Source organism: Temnothorax nylanderi, unplaced genomic scaffold (genome assembly GCF_030848795.1).
Source record: "Temnothorax nylanderi isolate EJ_2023f unplaced genomic scaffold, tnyl_v1.0 TNYL_tig0008_pilon, whole genome shotgun sequence".
NCBI lineage: Eukaryota > Metazoa > Arthropoda > Insecta > Hymenoptera > Formicidae > Temnothorax > Temnothorax nylanderi.
Genome location: NW_027249070.1, coordinates 949,194 through 970,280, shown reverse-complemented (window position 1 = coordinate 970,280; position 21,087 = coordinate 949,194). Strand labels below are relative to the sequence as shown.

Sequence of the window (21,087 nt, the reverse complement as noted above, 5' to 3'; positions counted from 1 at the left end):
AAGTATACTTTCTGAAATATCCACAAGGAATTGCAGCGGTAGGTAATTCCATAACGATATTTCGTGCAATCGTAGCGATAGATAGAAAATTGTTTCGAACTCAGAATTTATAACGCGATGCGAATGAGGCTGCAGCAACTGATGATTGAGCTGTTGAGTAGTAGTTGTCGAATTGATGCATATTGATCGCGATCGTCGGCCCGATCGAAAGAGAGCGAAAAAACGCCTCTCTTTAGTCCGTTCGCTTCGCAGAATTCCACGTTGCGGCGAAAGATGCGAGAGAAGACGTGGCCGCGTGAAGACAGAGAGAGAGAGAGAGAGAGAGGATCCGAAGGCGAGACCTCTCCCGACAGAGCGAAACGAGAAGAACGGAGAGCGAGGTGTGGAGAGGGTGCGAGGGGGTTGATTTTTCTCTCAACGACCGAGGGCGTGAGACGCAGCAGGGCCCGAGTGTACGAGCGGAGAACGAGCCGGCGGCCTCTTCTGCCTTCTTCAAGTTTTTACCGGCGACCACGCTGACTCAGCGGCTATTTCTCATTACCAGACCGATATTTTTGTAAAATTGAATTTTTCTCTGAGGAAGCCCGCGATATCGACCACCCGCCCTTGCTCGCTCCTCGGCCGTCGACGTGCTTCGCGCTCACGCATACCTGCCGAGATCGCGACGCTTTCGTTCTCGCTAAATAAGATCCATCGTCGGTGAATGGTATGGCCATTATCGTGGAAACGGTAGCGCCTGATGAATGCACCGTCGTATGTCAATATCAATATATTAATTATTTGAAGATACAGATTTGAAGATACAGATGCGGTATATTACGAGTACCAAGATTAATCTTAAGTATCTCAGATTTCGTCGTTACATCCAATTAACAGATCAGGAACTAATTAGAGAGGTGATTAGAGAGACATATTCCGGGTTGATTCTTTTCCGCTAAATAAACGGCCACGTCGATTTTCCGCGCAACTATTAACTGTGTTTGGCTACAGCGAACTGGCGTCAACAGGGCGGGCAATCTCGTCCGCGAGAATCAGGGTCAGGTCCGAAATTGCAACCGGAGGAAGCACATGCGCCGCGCGTTGCATCGCGGCGCATCACACGGTGCGGTGCGTAACGTGTGTGGTCCCCGATCCATCACGGGGCGCGCTCCTCTCTCGGACGAGCTCGCTCGTCGCTCGAGCGTCGCAACGCTCTGATGTCAAGTGTAGCGCGGACTTGGGAAATGATCCCTTAAATTGGTCCAACACTGCGGTGGGTCAGTTACAAGCCATTTACATCGTGAAATTTTGCGGCACGATATAGAATACTCTCTCGACCCGATAACGCCGACAATCGTCGCGTCCTCGCGAGCGTCTTCGAGGCTATTAGTCGCTGATGAATAAGCAGGAAAAGATGGAAAGAATATGAAATAACTCTTTCTTCTTGAAAAAGCAATTGATCGTTTCTAGAAATTATACACACATATTTCCTTACGAGTTATATATTTATGATGACAATTAATTGTGCAACGTTAAAGTAAATTCTCGCGCACTATTAACGTACGCTGGTCAATCTTAAAATTATGAAACATTTGTAAATGTTTCTCCTATCCGGTCTTTATTACTATCTTATTTTTTACGAAAGAAGAGATCTCGTTTGCTATCTGGATCAGAATCGCGTGTAAAACAACAGGCAACAGCAAAGAGCGACGAAAGTCAACCTGGCGTGAGGGACCATCGCTTAATCATGCCCGCCAATTAACGCGAGGATGATTAATTTTTGTGCCGTTGCCGGCACACCCCCACCGGCCGTATCGTCCTCCACGCTCTATTTGTGGGATTAGCTGCGGTTCGCGCTAATGGCCGTATCCTGCAATTGAAAATTTTACTTTGTCACGAGTATGACGAGTACCCGCGTGGGCGTGCGATTCGGTGCGATCGGCCTTAATTACGGTATTTTAGGGTCCGCTGGGATGCTGGTCCAACGCGAAGATATATTTCATTGTCAGCATGGATCGTCAATAGGTCTAGGAAAGGGCGCTTTAAACTACAAACTATATACTTAACTACACACTTAAAAACTATTTTTCCTTAGATTATAGTTTAATTACATACACATATTAATTTATTATTTCATTAAAGCTGAATTAAATTGTGTATTTACAATCATTCGCCATAGACAATAACGATCGAAAGATTAGCGTGGTAATCGTTATTGAGTTATTATCGGCTGCATCGAACAGCATCGAACAGCGATGCAATGAAGCGAAACGCAAACCAACGTACGTGATCGGACGGTAGCGCGACGTAGTCAGCATGAACAACCTTTCTTCATTGCTTACAGGTGAGAAACGTGAGAGACTGTAACATCCGTTATTAACCAGTGCTTTACAATTTAGATTCTGCTTCTCTGACGAGAGAAAAACCGCGTAGACAGTTATCCGGCCCGATAAATCTCGCTCGCGTCGCACCGCCAGCCTTTCAAATGTAAATTTTTTTCACCCCCTTACGCACACCTATGCAAATTGTAATGGAGGTTGTGATTAACGTAACATCATGGAGAACAAATACGGAGGATGAGCTCGCCTTCTCGGAACAGCGCGGCGGAGAGAACCGACGCATTACGCTTATTATCTGCGGGCCGCATCACTTATGCAAATATCGTGCGTAGAATTCACACCGATCGCGCGATCCTTACCACTCGTGCAAACATTGCGCGTAAAGTCGCGCCGCTCTGTATACGTTAATCTCGTCCACTTTTTTTAACCGCGTACGCGTAAAAAAGCTACGTTAACGCATTAGAAAATTGAGTTTTATTTGCGGTTTCGTAATATAATTATTATATTTGATTTCTAGCATAGATCACGGCACACACAATAAAGAGTCCAAAGGTATTTTTCGGTATTTTTCAGGATTGATATATCGACTTCTTGCCCCGCGCAAAATTGCGTACGCGCACCGTCAATGTAAATCGTTACATCTTTTCAGTATTGCGACTGGTATGACATCGCTGCATTCCATCCTGTGCAGCAATGTCATCCTGCTACCGCATAGCGACACGGCCCATTGAGCCCGAAGACTGCGCTATGCACGCGCCGCACTCGCGCGAGTGACACGCGAAAAACCAAACGCGCGCGCGGCTGCCATGCCGTCGTAAATCGCGTGTAACAGGAAGCATCGGGGTGACAGTTCCGATCGCTGGAAATCCCGTACGAGGGGAAGGAGAAAATCCCGAAGACAGAGTTTTATCGGATCCAATCAAGCGGGGCAATGATCGCGCAGTAAATTTTAATAACATTTTTCGGATGCGGCCCTCCATCGTTCCTACGTGGTGTGGAAAGAGAGCGGCGAAGGGAGGAAGGAACGAGAGAGGCAGCAGAAACGAGCGAGGAGGGAAAAAAGAGGAGAAGAAAAAGCCGAACACAGGTGGGTGTCGGCTTCGTTTGTAACGCGAGAGCTGCGAATACGGCCACCTCGCTTTCTCTCTCCCTCTCTCTTTCTTTCCTGCGTTCCAGCTCTATATCTTGGCGGCACTACCCCCGCGGCCCCGGCCCCGGCTTCGGCTTGACGGCAGCGGCGGTTCTGCCGTGCGTGTAAATTAAAAAGTTTCGCGTCCGGTCCGAAATTGAGATCGAAAAGTAATAGACTTTAATGTTTACATAAGGCGCGAACGAAGGGGGAGGTCGGCGGTACGACTTCCTTTGCACTCTGCGGTGCGCGTTGCGAGGGTGCGGCAAAAGTTATTGCCTCGCATTCTCTCGACGTACGTATGTAATAAAACAAAGTAAGTGAAAGTCAATTCGCGTGTATTTAATACGTGTCTCCCGATTAGCAAAATAGGCGGAAAACATCGTTTTATAATTGCTACGGAACATTAAAAAAATTCTTATTCGAGAAACATGTGTATTAGATTATTTATGCTAATGTATTGCCATTATTACTTTGTAATTTTCCGAATAATTATATTAATATTACAAATGAAAGCACAGCTTGTTAGAAAAGGAAGAGAAGAACCGAATCACCATATTCCTTCGAGTTTCTTTTATCGGAGAGTTTCGTAGATCATGCAGTTAGCGCGATAATGCATGGTTTTTGTTGACCAGAGCGTCGATGCAGCGGGGCATTAAGGCCCCGTGCGCATTCGCACCGAGCGCAGCATGTATGACTTAGGGTCTGATCTCGTCTAAAGGCGAAATTACTGATTTTATACGCTCCGGGGGAAGTCGCTCCCTAATGCTTCGCTTCCTTATGTATTTACACTAGACTTCCGTCCAATCGCCTCTTGCTCCTCGGGCTCCCTCGTGCTTCCTGAAGCTCTCCCCAACGTTGTTTCTTTCCAATTTTTGGAGATACGCGTCTTAACCCCAATTAGCACCCTTACCACAATGTCACACGTACTAAGATTTCTTATCGCTAGCGGCAAAGGGATCGAAAAAGTCTGTCGAAATATAAAAAAATTAATTACCACGACGATAAAATGTCGCATTCATCGTCATTGTAATCTATACTCCTGCTGGCACACTTGTGGCTCTCTCTTTCTCTATTTCTCTGTCTCGCCTTGTCGCAGGACGCAGGATAACGTTTATGTTAGAACGAGATTACAGCTATCTATATATAGATATATGTAGGTAGATAAATGTATAAGTACATACGTGCGGAGTAGGCCACGGGAGCGGCCGTGGGCCGCGAAGCTTTGTGAAGGTGAAAAGTAATTAAGCTTCTGGAATTGGTTCGACGAAGAAAAATGGACGAATATGAAATTTTCCCCGTAAGCGTCCGTCGCTCGTAGACGCAGATAGAGCAAAAAACCAACGGCCACAATGCACCTCAATTTTTGTTCTGTCTCCTTTCCCCTCGTTCCGTTTGCCTTTCGCCCTCTTTCTCTCTTCCTTTCTCTCGCACGACGTGAAATCTTTGTCGTTTTGGTCCTCTTGGCCGCACCGCTACCTCGGACTTGGTTCCTTTTTGCTCGAGACGCAGGATTCTTCGAGGTATGAATGAATCAGGACTTGGGGCCATCATTAATTAAACTTTCGAGCTACTGTCCGCCTCAGCGCCGATCAACCTGCTCCAAATCTTTTCTCCATGTGTGTGAGCCAGCATTACATCAATGAGACATGAGACTAGAAAGCAGCTGCCTGTACATTCAAATAAATGGCCAATCTTATTTCGAGAAGTAGCCATTGTATCAGTCACAATATTTTCTCATAAACATCTCATTTTCTAATTGTCCTAACATTACTAAAACGCTATTATTTGTATTATTAATGTTTGTAACAATATCTTTTTTTATATTTTTGAGATTTGTCTAACTCCGTATCTTGGTTAGAGCTAGTCACATTCGCTCGTATCATAATTTTACCTATAATCTAAGCACAAGAAGAAAGATCACAAGTGATACATAACGTCGATGCCACGTCGATGGCTTTTAATATTTGCTTTCTTATGCAATTTCACGAACAGCATGTCACAATAGACAGAAATAGCTCCCGGGATTGTCCTCCTCTCGAAAAATGCAAGTTGAGTACCTGCGGTCGACCAGATGCGGTAGCTGTAGGCTGTCTGGTCGGCAGATGCACGTCTCATTGCGCACAGAGATGCACGAGCACGTACGACATGACGCAACGACATGATTATACGAAAGACGTGGGCGAAAGATGTGAGCGTAGCCAAATAAACAAAAACAGTCCCGAAATGATCAGTTATGTATTGTGTAAGTATATACAGCATTAATTTATCATTACAAGTTGCCATATATTTTTTTATTGAAGAAAAAACCGAGGCTGTCTTGTAAGGAGGCGAATACGCTCGTCTGACACAAATTGTCTTATTTCACAAGGCAAATAGATACATGAATATATTTTAATGAAAAAACTAGTTTCTTCATAATTATTATTTTCATTATCATAATTCATCCCACATCTTATCGTTATTATACTTTAATCATATGCATGTTAAAATAATTATATATAATAAAGTATTATTTTAATTAATTTGTATAATTTTTTGTGAGTAATACCGTTCATATTCTATGCGTGAAAAGGCAGTCGTTGAATGTTGCAATGATCGACGATGGCGAAGCGAGATCTTTTCGGCGTGCTGACAAGCGAGAATAAAAGTTTGGTAAGTCCGTTTATGATCAGGATATCGAGTGGATATTGCGAGGTCCGATCGAAAAATTTTGTTCAAGAAATATAACGCCTGGCAGCGGTAAGAAGACACTGCAGAAAAAGAGCGGCAAGAAGAGCACAAAGAAAATGAAGAGGACAGCGAGAAGGACGAAGAGGAGACGAACGAGGAGGAGGAGGAAAAGAAGAAGGAGGAGGAGGAAGAGGACGGGTATCCGCGTCGCGTCGGCTCGATCAAGCGTCGATGACTGTACATCTTTCCGTGGGTATGGACGAGGAGTATCCTGGAGGGTCCCAAGAAATGGCGGCCGAGGCGACAGCTCGTCCCCCATCGCACCCCTCTCTCTTTCTCTCTCGGGGCAAATTAGGTAAAAACAAAAACGTCGCCCTTCTTCGCTACCCGCGCGCGCTTTCTCATCTCGAGCCACGCCGTCCGGTTGGACGAGCGAGGGGCTGATGCCGCAGCAAGAAGAGGTGTTGCGGGAATCACCGGGGCCTACATTGTGCGCGGTAATGGGTCCGAAGTAATTAACCGAGCGCGGCTTCTTCCCTAAAGCCACGACGGACACTCGCCGCTTCTGTTTCGCAGCCGGGGCCGCCGCGATCGGGAAAATAGGCCCGGTTCTAATCATGCGGACCCTTGCTCGGGATCCTCGAGGCGGGGCACGCTGATTTTCGCCCACGCCGAGTCATCGAGGCGGCGCACGATTTCTCACACGTTGCTTCCTCTCACGCCCGCAAATCTCAGACATCGCATTCAGGACTTGGTCGATCGGCCGTTATCCGATATTTTTTAGGCCCAAAAGTGAAGTTTTTTTGTGATACATGAATGGTAAGTTTAAAAATCTATTCTCGAAGTATATATTTGGATCAGACTACTGTCAGATTGTTATAAAAGTAATTCACGTTTGCACTCTTGTCCTCTCGCGATCGTCATGAGACCTAATTTTCACGAGCAGCCTCATTTTGTTCTTTACAACTATTCACTTCTCTCGCCCGCTTTCTTTACCTCCGTCACTTTGTCCGACTGGAAGCCGTTATCTCTCTCGGTGGATGCTCCATTTCTTACTTCATTCTTCATGTCGGGCCCTGCGGGTCTTCTTCCATCTCAATTGCCTCCTATGTCTCTCTCTCTCTCTCTCTTTCTCTCCCTCTCTTCCCCTTCGTCACCATTCTACCTTAAAACTGATCATCTCTCCTTTCCTCACCAATGCGACTTATTTCTCTCGCTCTTCCCGAGAGCATTTCGTTCATGTCCCTTCCTCCCACCCCGCGATAACCGCGAGATCCGGCACGGCGGTCCTCGATTCTTCTCACCTCCCCTTCATCGCTTCTCGTCTCGCTCGAGCCGAGATTTCTCCGTATATTAAATCCGGTAGCTAATTGCGATCCGACACGGCGCGATCGTAACGGCGAGATAACTCCCCGCGCGCCATCGGTAAACAAATGATCCCCGGATCTTGCCGAGCGATCGTTTTAATTAACCGCCGCGCCGGTCCCGACGAGGGCCGGTCGAGCATCCCCATGCGGACGCGTTATTAAATCGTTGCTTCGTTACGCAAGAGTTATATCGCCATTTTTTATCAGTCATACGGCCGAATAAACGGCCTACGTGTGACCACACCGAGAAGAACTTGATCAATCGATAGAATCTGCTATCGATTGAAACCTCGACAAACGTAACGATGTGCGAACGTATAATTTCTTAAACGTTAACGAAAGATTTACATTTACAATGATTTTCCATTACACAACATACATTATTAATACAATTTATATTCCTACATTATTTTTATATTATAAGCTTTCATTCTACTTAATTCTGCTGTAATTTGATCATCAGTGTATAACAAATAACTTTTTTATTATGACTTTCTAATCGCTCAGAAGCATAATTGATATGTAGCTTCTAATTTATATTCAAGTTTAATGCGCGACGTATGATACTTCGACAACCATATCAAACCGATAATTCTTTTTGGCACGTATATTTCACACTCAGTGTCAAACGCGACTGTAATTCTTATATATTTATATAAAACTTACGATAATATTTTGTTTTAACTTAATATTACAAGAAATTTCGATATATCAGGCTGATAAAATTTATAAGCGAATGAGTTAATTAGCCGCTAAATAAAGGATATGCGTATCTATGAGACTTTCGAGAAGAAATGGCGGTGCACGTGCTCGAAGATAGCGGGGACCCAAGGGTCTCTCCCGATGGTTTGATTAGTCATTATCCGGATAGGTGGTACATCATTCCCATCGCCTTCTGGCGGCTTCTGTGTTACAGGCGACAGCGGGATGACCGCCATTGTTCGGGAAAAACTCAAGTGTAGCCGGCGGGAATCAAAAAGGCCTGCGAGAAGGAGAGGTAAAGAGATGGAAGGGCAGAGGGAGGAGAGAGAAGGAGCGAGAAAAAAGGCAGAGTCGAGCGCTCGTTTGAGGTAGCCGCCGGCTCATTCACGTTTCGAAATGAGATCGGCGTTCCCCTCGCCCTCCGATCTACTCCTCCCGTTCCCCTGGCTTCATTCCGTGATACAGGATGCTACTTATAGCATCAGACACCGCGCCTCTTCTTCCTAGAATCTCAGGGACCACCTTTTCAACACCTATCCTGAATTCACATGTGAACTTACACATCGGATTTCTCATCAAATAATTTTGGACGATGCTTCGTTCGCTCTTTCTATTATTAATTCATCGAAGTTGATAGTTTTATGATCAGCGTCGATTATTTAGATGGTTTATATTTTTACGTGTAGTTTAACGCTCATCTTGAATTCCTAATTGTACAGTCACGATCTGGTTCTAAATGCTAAGAAGCATGTTCGCAACATAACACGGTAGATTTTATCTTCTAAGCAGGCTTCGCATAATTCTTGTTTCTCACGTTTCTTTGTGATCACGACAGTGCAATCAGGTTTCCATTCATCGAACAGAAATATTCGCCGTTGGTGGTAAGAACGAACGTAGACAAAAGGTCCAGGATTAGCTTATTCGGTAGCAGGTAATGACGTCATTTCCCTGTCAGGCGTTTCCGGTGTAAATTAATTTATCAAGACGACCGGACCGGGGTGGACCTCACGACGATTCCGTCGGCTCGCTCGCTAGTTGGATCAGCGCTACGAAAATTACGTGCCTTTTTTGTTCGGCACCCTCCCCAAATTAGGACCCAATTGGCCCGCGCACGATCGACCCACGCGGTGTCCCGCTGATTTCGCGATTTCGTGCATTCTCCGTCCCGAGATGCACGTGGAGAATTGGGCCCCTCGCTCTCGACTCCATCTTCCGTGGCCTCGTCCAAGACAAATGAAACGCAGCGCTAAAAAGCCGACAAGATTAATGAAATCTAACGCACGTCGTGATTGCAGTGAAATAGTGTAACACATCGTGTCGTGGCTGGTCGTTTTACGTTGTAAGCTACTATACTTACAATTTGTCGGAACTCCTATAAATAAGTACTACGTCGGTTTCGTTTTCTGTCGCTTACGTAGTGGCCACGCGTGAAATTACAGATGCGTCAAGATCACGCGCGATCTTATCGGTCCAGTGATACGTTTCGTCCCGCTTGAACGCGCGGATTTTCGGCGGCACGAAGTGGATGTTACATGGCATTTTCACGGATGCCGTCAGGTGTGTAAATGCTCGTTCGTGGCTGTAAGTAAACGGACCACGCGCGGGCCCACCTATTATTAGAGGCAATTAATGAGATACGCTTTCTGTACGGAATGTATCCGTGGTAACGCGCGTTCGACTCGCCTATCTCGCCGTGGCGACTTCCTACCCGCCTAATTGCGAGCGCTTACACGCGGCCCGACCCTTGCACGACCGTTTGTAAGCTTCTTCGTCGTGATCAGCCGCGACTTTAACTCGAACACGTCAGTTCAATATCAAAGTAACCACGACGATGTTCCTTCTCACGCCGCTCTAACACTTGACTCCCCGAACTCGTTAAAATTAGCGAAATGGCGGAAGTCGCAAAGAAAATTCCAGGTATGCTTCATATTCATCGGCTGAATTTTCCTAACAGAAATCTCGCCAGTTCAAGTTCTCCGAAGGGAGACTTAAAAAGAAGACTAAACGTTTTGATTAACAAGAAAATGTAATGCTCGGAAGACGGCGCTATAATTAGTTAGCGTATCTAAATGTATTCTCCATCATCGTGACGCCCTAGCAAAGTCAAAGGGAAATTTTATGACAGCCACGCTACTTATGTTGACCATTAAGACACTTCGTCCATATCATTTATAAATATCCGTCTTGCGCAAAATCGTTATAAATCTACAAATGTTGCGTTATAATTCCGAGAGCGTTACAAATTAGTACATTGTGCAACAAGTGCTGGAAGATGAAAATTCACGGGTGCGGAGTTGACGCACGAGCCGAAGGCGAGTGCGGTCACCGCACACGGGAATTTTCAACTTCACGCACGTGTTGCACACCCTATTTTATGTTGCAAGTGCGTGGAAAGTGGTAAATCCCGCACGCGTCGCGTGCGGAATGTGTCACTTTCCATGCACGTGTGACATAAAAAACTTATTCGTTATTTAGCCTAATAAAAGAAATTTATGATTTAGATTTTTAATATTGTAGAAATTATAAAATAATTAACATCTCGTATGTGAAATAATATACAATCTTTTTCATTCTTAAAAATTAAAGCATGCTCATTGTCAGTGAAAGAAATTAAATTCAATTTATATATCTATCTTAATATTTTATATTTGTTTTGAAATAAACAGGCCTAAGAAGAATAGAGAGTTGGCAAATTGTGGTTGCCAAACTAAATTTCAATTCTAAATTCTTTTCTAATGGTACCCTAAGGGTCTTCAAAAAGGAGCCTACTCGCGAAAATAATTTATCGGTTTAAAAGTGATTATAAATCACTTCGGCTTTTACGAATACTATTTAATAGATACAATACAATACGACAAAAGAGCCCACAATCTATTAGATGACATTTTGTGACATTTTTTCAAATATTTTGCGGTATCATTACTGTAGTGAAATGCTTATTCAGAAAATTATAAATGTCAAGATGTGACCACACCGAAAAACCACACCCATTAAATGGATTTGTCATAGTTGTCCTTTGATAAAAATTTTACAAGTTGGGATTCTTTTTGAGGTTTCCAGGATACTATTAAAATAGTAATTTAGTTTGGTAACTATACTTTGCAAACTTTCTCTTCTTCTTATTGTTAGACCTGTTTATTTCAATCTTTTGATAAAAAATAGTTTTTATGAAAAATAGACTTCTATTCAAACGGTTGTTTTAGAATTTCTCTTCTCGACAAAACTATGAAATAAATCTTTTTGATGCGAAGTTGAAAACTAAATACTTTCTGTGCAAAGTGTGCAATAAAATCTGTAGAAATGTGTATTAAATATTTTTTCTTGCATATCTGAATATCCAGAGAATAAATTAAAAATATTCGCCAAATTCATCCATCATATATTCATCCAAAGCATTAAAAGAGTTAATAAAAGCAGTACCACGCTTCCAATTAGCATTCATAAGTGTGCAGATATTTTGTTACGCGAAAATTTTATTTTCTTGTTAACAAATCGTATAATATAGAATTATAGTATAATTACTTTATAAAGTCATAATGAAAGAGTAATGTGAAAATAAGCGCCGATGTTAAAAATCCTTGAAACTGACATAGAAAAATTCTTTGAGTTACGACAACTATAAATTTGTCTTCAATTTGGAAGGACAGCTGTAAATTTATTACCTATCCATAGGGTTGAAGGCATTCAAACGTAAAATGTCATAAGATGAAACGTGTTAGTATCCCTTTTGAAGAGATGGGCGCCGGAGGCTCTGCAGGAGTCCGTTTTTATCAAAGCAGGAAATTTAAATAATAATAGTTATATTATATTGTCGAAACCATTAAAAATTGGATGGTCGTCGTTCATCTCTCATTATCATAAAAGTGTAGTTGACGATATTTGCTCAATAATTGTTATATTGCAGGTTTAAATCATTAAAAATTGTATGAATAGTCTTTCGTTTTGTCGGCTGACCAAAGTATATTATTCTTACTATCCGACATCTTTGGTAGAAGAAAAATATCACAAAAAGGTTTTCTTTGAGATATTTTAAAGTTTTCTTAAGGTAATATAAATCATAATGTTGTCCTCTCAAATAAAACTTCTTTGCCTAGTTAAACTAACCTTAATTATATTATAAATATAACTAACTAGCTCGCAATTAGTTATATTTATCGGCCGATTTTTGTAATAGATGCTGCTGCTTTTTGCTGCTCTCGTCCTTCTAGCTTGCTGTTCTAGCGACGACTTGCAGCTTCGAGAATAGCAATTACCTAAGAACCGCATGTTTGAAATCTTGGAGGATCTGATTGGGGATTGGTGAATTAAATAAAGCTTCAAATTATAGATTCTTGAATATGAGTTAGAAATATACAATAAATTAATATTAATTTCAGATTGATTTCTGGAAACAGTGTAATTAATTATGTTATTGTTCATCATAGACTTTTATAGCTCGTTATCATTATCGCGAATGACCGTGCACCGTTTTTATCTTCTGTAATAATTGCGATAGTCTTCAATCCTTCAATAAAACTGAATCGCATATAATACCGTGTGTTAGTGATACGGTACTCTAATACGACTTCAAATACGCACGTAATGCATTGCACTTAATACTGTAGCGAAGCTACACTGCATCGCGAGGTGAAATGTCGTTAACGCAGCGCAGAATATCGCAGTTGGCAGCGCGCCGTATGCAGCGCAGCAATTATCCGGGCGCGACGCCGCAATTGCCGTGCAATTTCATCCCTGCCAGCCCCCTTCTCGCCTTGACGGTGCAACTGTCTTGCGCCCTACCATCGGCAGCTGCAACAGTCGATCGCAGTGAGGTGTAGGCGTGACTGAAGGCGGGCTGACGAACCCCACTACTTTGAGCCACGGCGAAACCGGACGGTGAACGTTGAGACGTGGGTGTTTCGGTTCTGTTCGCACCGAAGATGAACACCAATCTCATCCTCCCAACCACTCGGTTTTTTCTCACCGCGTCATCTTGACGGCTCGGACACCTTTTATCGGAGATCTTCGTCTCGCTGATCTCTTCGCGCTTCTTCCGGACCATTCGTCAATAGCGAGAGTTTTGCTGCTCTGTAACGGCGCCATTTTGCAGTAACGAGATCGTGAGAGTAACGGCTAGTCGACAGGCACTGTAGAATCAACAGAGTTGAATCCTGGTGCGATCAGAATTGCACGTCGGAAACGCACAATTCTATGTTATCTTTGAAATTACGGTTGATTTATCGCAAATCGTTCCTGTTAGTATGACAGTCTAACTTTCCTTTAATCCGATGAAAGATTAGCCTGTTACAGCACACGAAAAACGAACTGTTCATTTATAATGGCAGAAGAAATTTCACCGATAGCGTATAGCAAAAAGTTTATTCTTTCCAGTTGTATTTTCATACATTTCCTGTATTGAAAGAAAATCAAGGAAATAAAAAGAAGAAAGTAAATTGTAAAGAGACAGTTAAAAATACAGTTATAAGAAATTGAACTAATGTGACAATAATCAAAAAGGAAGAAATAAATTATGGACCCACAATGACAAATAAAAATTTGTGGTATTAATAGTTTTTATATTATTTAATGCATATTATTCTTTTATTCCTTCTTTTTGTACAATGATAAAAGGGTGAACTTGGTTAATTTTCGGTGAATCTGAAATTTTGAAAAGCTTGATGTCTATTTCCTGAGAGAGAGAGAGAGAGAGAGAGAATCTCCATTCCGCGATTAATCTGGAACTCACGTCATCATAAAGCTACTGCGTCAGTGCACGAAATATGCGGTAATTCCACGTGTGATTCGCTGCTTGTTATTTTACGGCCGGTCACTCTTCTGCATAAACGCGATCAAAGGTGGAACGATGTTTACTAAATTCGAAGTGAAATACGGCGCGCGATCGCGGTATTCTCAAAGGGACCTTCCACCTGGTAGGAAATACGACTTCCTTGTTCCTTCGTCTTATTTTTTTCGCTTTCACAAAGTGCCGCGCGTGAAGTAAGGAGATGGTCGATGGCAAGTGGAAGAAGGAGGAGAAATTACGTAACGAAGAGAGAAGCTCGCGAGGAGCGGCGCGAGCTTTGCAGCGGCGATTCTGCGCGCAAAAGTCGTAAATCTAGAAATTTTCCGTATGTCACGCGGCTGTTTGTACGGCAACGCCGTTTAAATGCCGCGTTTATAGAATCGGTAAATCAAGTTTGGCACATCAATTGTCGATTTCTAGCGTTGGCGCGGACTTCAGATAGAACTCGGGCTGAATAGTCAATTTTATTTCGAGATATAAATTCTGAACTTTAACAAATTCCGAAATATGATATATTATTAGATGACTTGAAAAATAATTTGGATAAGTTAAATGTATAAACTTATATCAATAGAAAATTACCATAAATCGACATAAATAACTTTTATCAAATTCAATGACAAGATAACCGAAAGATGCATTCTTTTAGAATAATTTTCTAAATAAGTTATCTAATAATATAAAAATGAATAATCATTATATTTCATAAAATATTCTCTTCTTTTCAAAGTACTATGATTTATAGGAATCTGGTAGCGTCACGACGTTTCTGTGGTGTACATTATAACCAACTCTTTAGCGTCGCAAATCGCAGGTGGCACAATGGCAACAAGTTAACTGTGTAGATGCCGTAAGATAGATCTGTCACGCGATCCTTCGGGGATTCACAATGCACGTGCGCGTGTATAGGTAAGCGTAATAACGTGGCTACTGGTGTTGCGGCATCCTTTAAACTTCGCCCTATCGTTTTCGAAACCCTGTGACTCGACAGATTCTATTTTTTTTTCTGACGGTTCTCTCGATATAGATGAGCGGATGGATATCACCTTTCGTCGTACCGTTACCACAATAATGTTCCACCTTTGTGACTGTAGTATGTGGCAATTTATCCGCGAAATTATCTACACGGATTGTGAGTGCGAAAATAACAGTTTAAAATACTGTCGTAATTAATCATCTCGCCGTTGTTGTTATATTATTATATTGTACATTCTAAGAGAACATATGTTCTAAGATATGAAAAGTAAATTACTTCCCTTTCCTCATAAACGAGACCCTAAATTATTATTTGATTATATAGTACGCATAATAATTATATTTTTTTTTGCAAAGGAGTATCGTCTATATACTATACGTGCATATTAAATATCGAACAGAAATAATTTGCGTTAAAACAAAGCGTTCGTTTTAAGATGCACTTAACAACGTTATCGTGATTGTCGGAGTCGAAGTGTTAAATACAGAACGGCCGTCAAATCGTCGTTAGCCCGAAACTTAAACAAACGTTATCGTAATAATAATAATTGTCAATGTAAGATTGACCAATAAACTGTCGTACGTGTCGAACCGTCGTACGTATGTCCGCGAATTTAATTTAATACTAATATTTTATTGCCCGCGAAGAGTCGTTGAGAAGTGTTAAAGCGTACAAACAAAGAGAGCGCTTCTTATAACTATTTTCATCGTCGAAATTACAGACTTTCATTATTATTACTATTATACCTGTTAATTGAAGCTACATAGGGGAGACCAGGGACAAAAATAACTAAATTCGCCCGCTTAAGATGTTTTTAAACGTTATATATAGGAATGAAAAATATTTAATAATCGCGTTTGTTACATTCGTCCCGTGTTATTTTTATCTCTGGTCTCCCTTACGTCTCGAATTTATAATCGCGTTGTCTCTGAATTTAACGCGACATATCTTGTTTATTCAAAGCTATTTATATCTCTTTGGTAATCTAATAAATTTATATAAAATTTATATAATATAATTATAATCACATTATTAATTACTGTAAAAAGTGAAAGATTTCTGGTTTGTCTACCTCGTGAAGCTATTTCTCGTTGATAAGATGTCGACGATCTTATCGGGCGATGAAGATCCAGAAATAAATTCAAAACTATGCGTGAGAGAGAAAGGAAAAAAAGAGAGCGGCCTCCTCCAGTTTCATATGCGGCCTTCTGGTGGCTGCTGCCGAAATTTGTCGCGGCGTTCACGGCTATCCTTCCACCCCGCAGCTGTTTAACCAGCTGTAACGTATCACACCTCCCTCGATGGCCGCTTTCCTGGATGCGGGCGGGGAGGGATCCGACGGGCCGGAATTTTTTCACAAAAGGCACGTGTGCATCGATAATCTACTGTGCGTAGTGCGTGACCGCCGCTTCCGTTCGATCGAATTTGCGTTTGTTTCGGTAACGTATTTTTTTGGTAGATCCGGAGTCTTTTCGTGTCACGTCTTCTCCCCTGCGTCGTCTTTTCCTTTAGCTATGTCTCTTGTAATTTTCTTCTATTGAGCTTTGTTACGACAACAATTCCATTCAATTTTTTTTCTTCTTTAACCATTTCCATTTAAATGTTTTCAAAAAACACATTTCTCTGTTTTATTATAGTTTCAGTAATAAATTTTCAGTATTTTTCTTTTGTTTCTCCTGCTTTATTTCACCCTCTAAAAGATCGTGGTTGACCTTCAGGAATTCGGACTTTCACTAGGGTGGCGTTAGGCCCATGTCTCCGAGGAGTGCATCTTTAACTTCTATGAACACCAGTAGTAACACGCTATTCTAATGAGGCATTATATAATATAACGATAAAAATATTCTAGTCTAGACTTTCAATGGACTATTGTAAAAAAATGTCGAAAAAAAACGTACAGTTTCGTGGTTGATATATTTTTTTCAGAACTTTAGCCAGTAAATTACTGTCTCTTGGTCTATTATATAGATAGACTGAACATATATTAAAAAGGCACGTGCCTTTTCCCAAGAAAACTAAGTTCTTAAAGAAACAGAGAAAGAAGGAGAAAGGGAAACGAAGACATAGGATCGAGCTATAGAATGGGACTAAGATTTACGTTTTTCCCAGCATGGTAGCTAAGTGACAGAAGGAAAAGTGCCACTGTTCGAACTTATTCATCCTTTGTTCTGGTGATTTATGGGTAATCTGGCTCAGACGAGTGAAAACGATAAGGAAAAAAAATGGGTCAAGCTTGTGCCACGCGACTTGCATGAGAGAGAGAAAAAGAAAGGAGAGGCGTCGCTTAGCCATTGAAGCCAAATGACATGTTTCCTTTGAAACGTCCTACGAGGATACTTGTGGACCATTCGCGCGTTAGAATTGAGATGTTTCCAGAATGTTAGAAGCGTGAAATCGAAGAATAGAAATATGACATTTTATCTTTCAGTGAATGATTTAGTCTACATTTGACTTGACTTATCATTCGAAGCTTGCGCTAAAGAGATTCGGAGCAATGAGGGAGATAAGAAAGGACAGAAACAGAGAGACGGGTCATCGTCTCTATTTTAAAGATTTTTATTTTATTTTCAATTTTAAGATTTTTTCTTCGCGTCTTTCAACACGGTTTGTCACTCGCAATCTCGCGGGTGAACGAACTCAACGGCACAGATCGATCTTACGAGAGACGCGTTGGCGTCGGCGTCGGCCGTAAATTAGAAAGTTATTAACGCCCAATTGCGTCCCGATTAATTCGCCCTTGCAACTAATGCGAGCATCCTACACGACAGCCGTGTTACATAGCGGCATCCGCCTATGGGAACCCATATACTGGGTGTCAGTTGCTCCGTGAAATCCTCCATCAATCTACAAAATTATCCGCCATATGGCACGCCGCGAGAAATTTTTCTCATTTCTTCTCTCAAGCTCGTGCGCGCGCGTGACGTGCTTCCGGTTCTGAGGCGAGTATATCTTGCATATCTTGATGCGATTATAATTTACAGGAAAAATCCTTCTTTGGTGCGTTTGCTGTTTCCTAACTAGCGGCGCGCTATATTTTTCCTCGCGATACGTTTTTCTTTCATTCGCGCTTCATTGATCCTCGCGTTGTAACGATCCAGATTGCGTAAGGGTGACAGTCGCCACCGTGGACGCAGCGATTTCTCGCCGTTGCAAGCTCGTCACGATCATATACGACCCAATAAATTTCGTCTTGTTTTATTGCGATGATTAAGCCCAAACAAAGAAAAGGAGAGGGTCCGGGGCGTTCCACAACAAACGAATGACGTGTGTGGCAAGGACCCAAATGAAAGGGGTGGTCTTTCAAAAACAATTAAACGTAATCGCGTCCGTTTTAAGGCGGCCGATATGGGATGCGCTTGTGGAACCGGTTCAAAGTTCATGGCGTACGTACAAATTATACATTCGGTGCAGCCGGGATAATCGCTGAGTGTGCGTCGTTATCTCGTCGGGGCTCCTGTTACCATTTCCCACCTGGCACGAAATCTCGCGCCTCTTGCATCAAGGAACACCGTCGATGGAAAAAACGACGAAACGGGATGTCGTTCGAGCTAATCCACGCGATAAGTCACGACGATCATTGGACTTTTAAATTAGCAGTAGAGCAATCGTCGATCTCATCGCGCGGATAGAAGCTATCACGCGATCCATGTAGATTTTGTGTCGCGGTAACTTTTGACGTAATGAAACTTACACCGATCGATAATTGCCATGAAATTAATTCTACATATATGTCAAATTTTACATTGTAATATAATATATATGCAATATATATAATAAATTTTGCTTTTAATGTAATCATAGTTACACAGTAATCGAACTCCAGTTCTTTTAAGAACTTCATTAAGAATTCTCTAATAACATAACTTATATTTTTTGTTGTACTATAATGTTCACAGAAATTAATAATCATTATTATATAGCGATGGAGAAATGCCAATCATTCTAGGCACTTTGCTCTTGAAAACGGATGTCCATCCGTATCCTTTTACGCGATATTCCTGTTTAATCTTATATCTTCCTGGTCCAGGACGAATGTCGCTTGGCGGAACGGGTCGTGCATATTCTATATTGCTATCAAAGGGATATTTCTTCAATGAACGCGGTTTTCGGTACGTTCGAGGATTATAATGACCAGGCCCTGGTTCGTCAGGATCCTTGTAACACGTACTGATGTCTTGTAACATTATCCTCGTAACGGGTTTCTTTGTAAATCTTTAAGATATTTTCCCATTCCAAATAATTTTCGTACCGTTGTACGATACATAGAAATTACAGTCAGATATCGTTATTTATTATATTTCATTTTTTACTGTGATTTTTTCTAATACCTAGGATTGGTGGACCATCTTCCTTTGAAATAGTTGGACTTGCTTGAGAGCTTGTCCATTTCACTTGGCAATTTTCGTGGCCAATCATTCTGATCTTCTAACTTCGCACGTGCCCAATATCCTTTGATAGTAGTCTCATCTCTCGGTCCTCAAATTGAAAGTAAAACGTACGGACTTTGTAATTAAATCTTTGTGTTCTTGTAAATAAAGTTTTAAGACATTCTGAATTTTTATGAGATACCGATACGAGATAACACATTATATCGAGTACCTAAACTTTTTAAACTGCATTTAAGAAATAAGTACGCTTATGAAATAATGCGCGCATATTAAAAAAAATGCTATTTTGACACCTGTGAAAAGATCGTAAGGTCCCCTTTTACTCGTGATCTTCTCGAGAAAGGCTTGTAGCGAATTTGGATGTTTCACGCTGTATCTGTTATAAAAATCGATTTTTTTACTTTTTTAAATCGTAGAGAAAATAGTTCAAAAGAATTGTGTTATAAGTGACATCACTTTTACCTAGTGCACGGTAAAGTCCAAGCTTTTACAGTTTCTCGGAATCTAGGTACTAAATTGTCGAACTCGAATGAAGGTATATTGGAGAAACCTTTTAACCTTTTCTGATCCAAATAGAAAAAGGGATTGTGCGTTCTCAGCGTGTATCCTTAGAGAGACGTCAAGAAGATACAAGACGTCAGCCAGGTATAAGAAAGAGACAATATAAAACGATTGTTAATTAAAACATAATTCATAGAATTTTGTTTTAATATAATCTGACAAAAAATGGAACTATATTTTGAAGAAATTCTTGTAGTTTTGTCTTGAGATAATTTGATTTGTTCTCTCGAAAGATAATCTTATCAACCTGGACCGGGCGTGGTGGATTTATAACTTGTTTGGAATCGCGGAACGATTCCAAAAGCAGCATCCGTTCGCGAACTCTTACAGGGCGCATCTATAACACTTTCCAGCCAACGAGATATCTCATGACTTCCACGTCCAGTCTTCATCAAACTCTTCTGGTTCGCAATTTTCTTTGTCACTTTGCCACCTATTGTAGCGGAGAATTCTTCCATTTCTTGTTGCCTTCTCCAACTGCAATTATGCAATTTGTCCTACTTACTAAAAACTCTCATATGATTTCGAGATAAGTAGACCAAGGTTGTGTTTTACCTAATTACGGATTTACGATCGATCGGTCGAGGGTCGTAGGAGCCCACAGCTGGTGACATTAATACAAGCGCCTTCAGTTTGGGATGCAAACCTATTTTACTACCTGGCTTTGTTCCGCTGTTGAAGGGAGGATGTGGTTTTTCTTTTCGTGGCACCAGACATTGACATCGCCACTTATAGCGACAACGACACGATTGAAAACTTTTGGTTTTATATTTTCTTGGCATTTTCTTGTGTAAATGCTTGAAAGCAAAACAATTGTTAAAAGCAGTCTAGGAAAGTCTCGTCTTTCCTAAATAATATAATAAATGCGAGATGATACTATCCCCTACTGCCTTTATTTATAAATTTTTTAGTAAATTATTATTGCAAACATGTTTTTTAAAGAAAAATGTCTTTAATGAAAGTTTTTTTTGAAATTACTAAAGCTTAGGCTTATAGAGGTTAAAAATAATGGAAGAGAGCTTTGTATAATAAACTGTAACAATGTTCAGATAACATCAGCATTTTTTATTTTATAATTTTTTATAATTCGTAGATAATTCGTATTTGGCATAGATAAAATAATCTCCTCGAATTGAAAGCGATAAAATCAGAATGTATATCAAAATGGCTTAACAGAAATCATCGTATCCT

At 41.3% G+C, this 21,087-nt stretch overlaps 1 protein-coding gene across 1 annotated transcript; it reads right to left on the bottom strand.

Moving 5' to 3' along the window:
* Nucleotides 1–18,846: 18,846 nt before the first annotated feature.
* Nucleotides 18,847–20,457, bottom strand: LOC139782660 (ciliary microtubule-associated protein 2). The gene is made up of 5 exons (XM_071721674.1): nt 20,144–20,457; nt 19,798–19,942; nt 19,629–19,711; nt 19,276–19,423; nt 18,847–19,159 (listed from the first exon to the last, which is right to left on the bottom strand). The coding sequence occupies exons 1-5, from the start codon at nt 20,352–20,354 to the stop codon at nt 18,847–18,849; spliced, it is 900 nt and encodes a 299-aa protein (XP_071577775.1). The 5' UTR covers nt 20,355–20,457.
* Between the last annotated feature and the right edge of the window lie 630 nt (nt 20,458–21,087).